Source organism: Acinonyx jubatus, chromosome D2 (assembly GCF_027475565.1).
Source record: "Acinonyx jubatus isolate Ajub_Pintada_27869175 chromosome D2, VMU_Ajub_asm_v1.0, whole genome shotgun sequence".
Taxonomy (NCBI): Eukaryota; Metazoa; Chordata; class Mammalia; order Carnivora; family Felidae; genus Acinonyx; species Acinonyx jubatus.
The window spans coordinates 19,019,036-19,028,700 of NC_069393.1; the positions used below are offsets into that span (position 1 = coordinate 19,019,036).

General features: G+C 33.3%; 1 protein-coding gene across 5 annotated transcripts in view; it reads right to left on the bottom strand.

Annotated features, from left to right (window-relative positions):
* Positions 1-3,991: 3,991 nt before the first annotated feature.
* The window catches only part of IPMK (inositol polyphosphate multikinase), a 66,671-nt gene continuing 60,997 nt past the window's right edge, over positions 3,992-9,665 (bottom strand). For all 5 annotated transcript variants that reach the window (XM_027062031.2, XM_027062033.2, XM_053207650.1 and 2 more), the window contains one exon: positions 3,992-9,206. In XM_027062031.2, coding sequence (XP_026917832.1) covers positions 8,584-9,206 — 623 coding nt within the window. In that variant the 3' untranslated portion in view covers positions 3,992-8,583. The remainder of the gene's footprint in view (positions 9,207-9,665) is intronic.

Here is a 9,665-nt window from a genome sequence, read left to right on the forward strand (position 1 = left end):
GGGGAGGGTCAGAGAGAGGGAGACACCAAATCTGAAACAGGCTCCAGGCTCTGAGCTGTCAGCACAGAGCCCGACACGGGGCTCGGACTCATGGACCAGGAGATCATGACCTGAGCCGATGTCGGACGCTTAACTGACTGAGCCACCCAGGTGCCCCTTTCCTGCACTCTAACTACTTGCTTGTGATCAGGGATCCTTCCCCACCAAGCACCCATGTCTCTTTTCTCCCACAAATCAACTCTCTGTATAGTTCCTACCCTCCACAGGTCATTTTTTTTCTGTTGTAAATGTACAGCTTTGTTCTCTAAGACTTCCAATCGATTTCTTGGGAGTCAGAATGATTTGATATTTATCTAGCTGTTCGGGGGAAGGGGCAAGCCTAGGGCCTCCCTATTCTTCTGACTCTTAACATCTCTTGTGGAGGTGTTATTATTTTTTTTAATGTTTATTTCTGAGAGAGACAGAGTGCGAGCAAGGAAGGTGGAGAGAGAGAGAGAGAGGGAGACACAGAATCTGAAGCAGGCTTCAGGCTCTGAGCTGTCTGCTTCCAGACAGACCTGAGGCCTGACAGTCCTTTTCAGCAATAGGAGTTCCTACAGAGATCCTCACTTGCCCTGCTCCTCCCTAGCTCCCTGCAATAAAATTGAGCCACTTTTGTTGGAAAAATAAAAATAAAAACAGAACAAAAAGTACTAGTTCAATTAAAAAAACAGTTTTATCACCAACTAGGGAACTGTATCTATAATATGCAATAGAAAGTACATGTCTTTTGCATAATTTTTGTCATAGAAACATAACAATTCATATATACACTTGAAAGAAAACTGACATTTAAGTCATCTCTAAGTAAGTCCATTAAGACAAGACTGTTTAGGATACTATTGTTTAGGATACTATACACACACTACACAGCGTCATATTATTCAGCCATAAAAAAGAATGAGTCTTGACATTGCAACATGGATGGAACTAGAGTATTATGCTAAGTGAAATAAGTCAATCAGAGAAAGACAAATACCATATGATTTCACTCATATGTAGAATTTAAGAAACAAATGAACAGAGAGGGAAAAGAGAAGAGAGGAAAACCAAGAAACAGATTTAACTATAGAGAAAAAAATTGATAGTTACTGGAGGGAAGGAAATGAAGGATGGGTTATATGAGTGATGGCTATTAAGGAGTGCACTTGTGATGAGCACCGGGTGTTGTATGTAAGTGATGAATCACTAAATTCTATACCTGAAACTAACATTACACTGTATGTTAACTAAATGGGATTTAAGTAAAAACTTGGGGGGAAAAAGATTGCTTAAGACACCAACCAACCCCCAAATGACAACATAGTACTACAAATTTAAGATGGCAACACTGTGAGACTACCTAGAGGGTTCCACCTTGGGAAAGTAATGAGAGGAAACCGGGGTGAAATTTTAAAAGAGGGAAAACAAACGAGATTTTAAAATTTGCATATACTGCTTATCTTGCTGCCCCTATTCTGATCAACACAATTAGTGCCCATATTGTGCACTTAATCTGACATTGCTGCCTGATGAAAACATAGACCATGACAAGCTAAAACTCCATATTTTTGTGCCCTATATGAATTGATCTAAGATTGGAACACATGGTTGATTGCATTGTGTCCTTCTTCCATATCTGCCCAAACTGACTCTGAATTTGGCAGTAGTAGCAAACTTGACTCAAACAAGCTTGAAACTTGTTTGCACATTTCAGCATCTTCTCTTGAACCCCTACCACCAAAAGAAAATACCAGGGCTAGCCTACTGAAAGAATGTGACATGTCATCCCAGCCATCCTAGACTAATTCACAATCCAGCCACCTTCCCAGCCCCCAATTCAGCTGACCTGCCAGCTGATTGTAGAAACATAAGTCTAGCCAAGATCAGCAGAATCACCCAACTGACTTGCAAATCCATACAAATGATAAAGGACAGTTGTTAAGCCACTTACATTTTAGGCTGTTATGCAGCAATCATTGCTGACACAGTGGTCAGGTTAGCCCATTACTATGATTGTTCTGCCTCTGGCATAAGCCAGATGAATTAGTCGACCATAATAGGGAGTGGCAAATGGAAGTTAAGATTCATGAGACCTAAAAGTAATGATATAGTTTCTTTACAAATTCACAAAAATAAGGATATTCTTTGAACTGGATCCAAACCCTATAAGCTATAAATTAAGCCTATTTATCTTAAGCTTACAATCTTCAAAATGTCTGAAATAATACTGTTTACTCTTCCATAGACTTAACAAGTGTCTACGTGATACTTCCACATTCACCATCTCTTTTTGCTCATCCCAAAGCACTTTGTCAAATTATATTAGCTTAATTAATAACAATTTTAAAGACCTACTTCTTTTAGAAACAAAGAGATTTGACTCAAAACATTTCAGAGCATCCAAACCAATTGTACCACGATTTCTGCCTTTAGCAGTACAATGTAATTAACAAGCATGTGCAGACTGTTTTCTTCAATTAGCAATGTAGGCATCATTCACACCGATGAAAAGCTAACGGCACAAATAGAAAAAGATTAGTTTATTATTAGAGAACTATTTAGACGTGTAGGAGGAAAGTTTAGTGGCCTGACATAGCTGATGAACTTTTCTTCCAATTGAGAATGGTCAGTTTTAACTTGAGCCATTGCTGGCTGCATTTTCTCACATTTCTTTTCTCAGCACTCTCTCTTGCCTTTCAAACAGCTGTATTGCTTGCATCAAAGTGATCCAAGTTCTACTGAACACTCTATGACTAAAGAACTTTTTGAAAAATCTTGCTACTAAAGAGTGTTCCATGACCCAGGAACATCACAGACCCCATCCAGTTCTGCTGAATCCAAATCTGCATTTTTAATGAAATCCTCAAGTGATTATTTTCACTTTTATTTTATTACTATTATTTTCACTTATTTCATTTCAGCTTTTATTTAGTTCTTAACATTTTTAAATTTTTGATAAGAGACAGAGCACAAGTGGGGGAGGGGCAGAGAGAGAAGGAGGCACAGAATCTGAAATAGGCTCCTGGCTCCGGGCTGTCAGCACAGAGCCTGACACGGGGCTCGAACTCACCAGCTGTGAGATAGATCATGACCTGAGCCGAAGTTGGACGCTTAACCGACTGAGCCACTCAGGCGTCCCTATTTAGTTATACTTAGCTATAACTAGGAGGCTATGGCGGTGGGATTCCGTTATTCTCAGTAGTTAGCAGCTAATCTTAAACTACTTCCATAGTATTGCTTCTTCTCACAGTTCACAGTAGCAGGCATAAAAGAGGAATGGCATACAGTCTTCTGGAGCCATGACTCACAATTGCAATGAAGCTACAAATCACTCTTCCTCTTGCATTTTATCAGACCTGACTTCTCTTTCACAGCCCTGCTGGATATTGATAAGAATCAATTATAGTTCCAAAAATATTTTATTCCATATTTACATTTTTTTCTACCAGACAGTATATATCTTAAGAACATGTTCTGAAATCTCTTATGCAGCTTTTCAAAATCTCCAAAGATAAATATAGTGCCTAGTACAGGATAGGTATTTGATAGTACCCTCTCTTTTTGATTAACGAATGAACATAACTAGGTCACTGATTAAGTAACTGATTTGTGAAACTTCAAATACAAGCAAAACTATCTTAACTACTTCTAAAGTTTTATAATTCTAGTATATTTTTTTTCACAGCCAAGTCAACTGGTGTCTCTTATAGTCCGCTTCTCCTATAAGGTTGGTTCTAAAGATTTTAGTACATCTGATAGAAAAATAAATATTCAAGCAAAAAGTTTACATACTTTTTCATTTGCAATGAGTATGCTTTTTTCTGTTAACATCTTGTCTTAATCAGTTTTGAATCCCTAATGATTTCTGCAGTTTCTGATACATAACATGCACTCAAATATTTGTTGAGTGAGTAAATTATTTTTAAACTACCATGAGTTTGTTAGCATATTATAATTAATGAAGAAAAGCTCCAATGCAAAACATTTTAATAGGTTGTCAAATATACAGTTATTAGAATTATCTAAGTATCACTTATAAAAATCGGTATATCACATTAGATGACTCTATGAAATAAAAACACAAATCACACATTGACAATACCCCTGCAGTCCAAGAATACTCCCATCAATAATACAAATTACAAACACATTAAAAAGAGAGACATTGTTTAGACATTTAAACCAAAGTAACTTTGACTACACTAAATACATTCACTCATCAAGTACAATAAATTTAGCATAGTCACTAATACAATTTTAGGTGCAATTTCACATGCTTTCATAAATCTTCCAGTACAGCTCCCTACAGTAAAGTGTCTTTGTGCACGCCAATTTCATTTATATGCAGGTGCATTCCACATCCTACTTGAAACTATTTCACTTCATAATTAAACTTAATATATGCTGTAAGTGAACACCAGGCCAAACTTTAACCCCATGATGACAAAGTTTAACAATGAAAAAAAAAAAATTCTTCAAAGTACATTCTAATTTATTTAATCACATGAACACTATTTCCTCTCATTAGACACTACCAACATTAAGTAACAAGAATTTAAACATCAAAAAGCCAGAGATTCCAATCTTCCTAAAATATTAACAAGTAGTTTAAGTAATAATACAAGCATTCTGTAAATCAAAAAGTAATTTCATATTCATTGCCAAATTTAAAATACCAGTGATTTGAAGATGAAATTGAGGCCTAAAATATTTTTAACTAAATTGTAAAACACAATTTTAAAAATGTGCAGTAAGTTGCTTGTGAATACGTAATGGAATATTTTTCACAGTAACGCTATTTTAAAACACTACTCTAAATGGACGGCCTAAAAATAAACGTACCTTTACTGGCAAGAAAAGTGAAAAGAAAAATTAAGGCCTTTTTATGGTATCTATAATTGCTACCTGAACCCAAAAGTCAAATAGAGGTTATAATGATGAAACATATTATTTTTAACCTTTCTAACATATTGTCAGTTGCTTTAGCTCAGCTTAATAATTATCTTTACACAAATTCAAATGCTAGTGAACTTTATCATTAAATGCATATTTCTCTGTATCTCTATTTTAATTAAGTCCCCAACCCCACCCCATCTAGACAGAATGCTGAAAATGTTTAGGGCTTTGTCTGATTGGTTCACAACTGTATATTCAGGGGCTAAAAATGCTTGGCACATGGTAGAAATCCAGTAAATATTTTTGAATGAATTAAGAAGCCTGGCCTCCATTGGCAACACTATTTGTCTTTCCAAAGCATCGATAGACAATTGCTACCTCTTTACATGATAAAATTGACACTTTTTTTTTTTTTAAAGAAACTGATGCCTAGGCTATAAAAATATTACAGGATGTAGTGGAAGGATAACTGAGGCTACAAACATATCAAATCAAGGTTAAAGGCACAGGATAAGGAAGATTATTACAAAGCATTGTAAACAATTTTAAGAGCAAATCAAGTTTTAAAGTATCAAATGCCTAACTGCTAAAAGAGTACTAAAATGATGACAATGTTTTAAAAATAGTGGACAAAATTTCTGTAATTTCACAAATAAAACAGTTACATACCATCTTCTTTCATCCCATATCTTCTCAGTATTCCCAATCCTAGAAACAGATGTTTTCAGTTGCATGAAATATGAAAATTACAACTGAAATATCTCTGAAAATTAATTCCTTTTTCTTAAGTTATATTATTATAAATTTAATATATAGACTTTACAGAGATAATATGAAGAACATCATTTTGGAAATCATAAAATAGTAAGTTATACTCAATCAAAATCATAAAAAAAGTCCTTATTCAGTTGAATACAATCTAAAGCTCCACAATAGCAAATTGTAGTGTAAAGAGGCATAGTAAGTACGATCTTTCCAGACACGTAAAACAAAGAATAATGAATACTGAGTTGAAAATACAAGTTCCACGTTAGAGCCATTTAATATACACATTTTCACAACTGTTTCTTGAAAAACTATTTAGATAAAATATTTAGCATTTATCATCAATTTTTAATTTACTTGAATTTATGCAACTTCCATCCATATTAAAATATTAGTGTAAATACTTTATTATAAAACTATTACACAATTTAAATTTTTATTAGAGAAATGTATTATTCACTATCCACCATTTCTTAAAGTCCTTTTCATGAGTGCATTCCATAAGAAATACACTAAAATCATTATTTATATTTCCTAGGGGGAATAAACTATGGTAATCCTATTAACCCAAACTATATCCTTATTATGCTTATTTATTAAACACGTACATGTTTAAACATGCTTGGTGAATAGTGATCATTCTTCCCCACAGTGGTAAATTTCAGCATAATGTTAAATGACTGGGCTAGATAGTAAAATATTCACATGTAGATTACATAAACAGAGACTTATTCTGTGACATGTAAGCTTACTTATAAAATAACATAAAATGGGCACTGGGTAACAGTGATAAAAAATGTAAACAAACAGAATTAAATGTTAATCTCTTCCCTGAAAAATAAAAGACAAAAGCGCTTCCTGTTTTATTTAAAAAAAAAATATGGTCTATTGTATCAAAAAGGTAAGACATTGATTTTTACAAAACTATATTTCTACATATGGATAAAGAAAATCTAGAACAGTTGATTCACACTTTATTGAGCTAAAATGTGCAAAAAATCTGGTAATATTTAAATTTATTAAATTCATTGTACATAGCCTGATACCATCCCATTCAAAACAACCCTCTTGTTAAGACTCAAAATTGTTAATTATCTGAGCTTCAGACTTATGAACCCCTGTCCAAACAACAACAACAACAACAAAAGTCTATGTTGTGGGAGAAAAAAATTAAAATAAAAAATTTTTGACTATTAGGACTTGAAATTCATCCCCACAAAGAAAAGCTACAGCCAATACCTATTTAGGCAATAGAGAAAAATATGCAGTCTCTATAGAAAATACTTATTCTGACTCTAAATAAAAAATTAAAACCAAATTTTGCTGTAACAAAATGTATATGAATTTTAAAGTTATTCAGGTTTACTAGAGTTACTAAGCATAGAATTCATAGAGCATTTGGTACTTCTGTTTGTGCTCAGATATTTGTGAAAAACACAGACTGGGAAGGTGAAATAAACACAAAATTGTGATACTTTACACTAAAAAAAAAAAGACATTAAGATTTAAAAGTTTAATTTGTAATTCTAGGGGAAAAAGAGGGGAGAAAGTTCAACAGCTCACAAATATAAAACATCTTCCAAGAATACAGCAAAACTGTTAACTGCTTAGATGTGTTAGTGAATCAAAGTGCAAGTAATGCTTTCATAAATATCTAACATATTTGCAAATTTAATTTCAAAGTTTTAAATGTTTTCAATAACAAATAACTACTTATTTTTTAAAGGGTAGTAGATGTGAAACACAGATAATACAGATAATAATTTTTCCACTCATTACAATTTAAATTGTTATTTCTATCTGGAATAGGATATAAAACTGTTTTGAGTAAGAGTGAAATAGAAGCATGGATTTAGATATGCACCAAACTTATAGAGGTGCACTAATTACCCGTGGTACTTTTGATACAATACTGGGTGGTGTCCTTCACTGCTTATTAGAATTCTAAGAAACACTTTTTAGCAATATATACTACTGTTTGACTAAATGGAGACATATAAATACATGCATTTTAAAAGAGAAAATTCTCAAAAGGTCTTTAAAGGAAAAGTAAGACAATCATCTACCTTTGAAAAGGTAGGAAAAGGTATTATATGGTTTATAACATTTTTCACAATATAGTAAATACTTTTTCTAATTTTTGCATCAATTTAAGAGTTTAAAAGAAAACATTTTGTTCCTTGCAAATGCCCTTTTCCTTCTCCTAACCCTGGCAAGAATAATTATTAGTGAACTTAATTCCAAGAAATTTGTTGTTGTTGTTGTTCGCTTCAATTATCTTTATATAATATTTTGAAATATGCAAATAACTGGAAATTAAAGAGAAAATCTGCTTTTGGAATGCAATAATTCTAAATCACTTTACTAAGAAGCACCTTTTGATATGCTGGTCTGAACTTTTAATATAAAACCTAAACAGTACTTAACTTTCTGAAGTAGAATTTTCTCCAGTTTTAATAACTTCATTCATAGCAATGCTAAGGACATCAACCTGTGCTTTCTAGATTTTTTAAAGTGTTCTAATAAATTAATGAGTTTAGATATGGCTCATTGTCAAGGTTGGGTGGGCAGAAATTTCATGACAAATTGGCTACAGAAAGCTAAATAAACTCTTAATGACTGAATAACGGTTTGCATTTTGCTTGAGCCAAATAGATGTTTAAGCCATGTACCACCACATTCCCTGCTTAACATTCCTAAGTTTTTTATTCTTCATAGTTTTCTAATGAACAGATAGTTTTCCTGAGTAAGATTATAAAAAAGATAACCCTTCTACCAAAAGTATAAAGACAAAATGTAGACTCACAATATAAAATTTTTACATAGCTTTACAAGTATAGAGATATTGACTGCTGCTTTTGTTATGATTGCCCCATCCTTAAAAAGACCACAGCAAAGGTTTCAATTGTCTAAAATACTTTGCAGTACAGTAATTAAATGCTTCAGCCCATACACATATCCCTCATCTACTGTGTTGCTAGGGAACACATGAGCAAAATCTATCATTCGCACTTCTGCTTCTGAAATCTCCTGGCAACCAGTGGGAAGATGGCAGAAAACTTTTTCCAGTTGGGAAAGTACATTTCCATTTAAACGTTCCTGTGACATGCTTTTCCACCCATTGTCTTGCTCTGTATTTTCAGCTTTCAATGAAGTATGACTGTGATGCTTTTTTGAACACATTTTTCTGTGACAAGCATACATCTTGGACAAGCTTTTGCCTACTGAAACATCTATTTTTCCATTCTCTGTGGAATTTAACACATGAAAGTTATTATTGTACTCCAGTACATCTGTGTCTGACAGTTGTCCTTTGGACAAAAACTTTTCTACCAAAGTTCTGTCATTTGATTTTGTAGTAGTTGGCCGAGATGAGCCTTCATAAACAAACAGTAATGAACTTGCATAAAAGTTAAGCTGCTTCTGATTTTCAAACCATTGCAGAATATTCTGAATCTTCTGAATGCTGGCAGCAACAGCATCTTTTCTTAAGCAGAATCCATTATGAAAAAACCTGGAGACCCCTATAAAAAGGAAAATATTAGGATTATAATGAAATTATAAACTAGTTATCACTTGGGAAGTAAACTCATCTTAGATACAATTCTTCAAACTTCTCCCCCATTACCCCTTACAATAAACTGAACCGGCAAAATTCTAGTCAGACATAGAAACTTGGACCTCAATTTGATTTCTAGTGAAGATTCTCTTACTAGAAAAAAATGACACTTATGTAAAGTGAAATATACTATTTAGATTAAAAAAATCATTACACACAGACTGGTAGTTTAATTCTCTCTATATATGTTCTCTTAAGGAATGTGATTCCAAGATCTGTTTCATTTGCTAGTGTGAGAGATTTTTTAGTAAGATTTCTTATTTGTTAGAATCACAGTCAGGAGCTAATCTAAAACCTAGAGTCAAATCATAACCACTTGTAATGGTGTCAACAGCCCATTACCAAATACCAAATCATACTATGA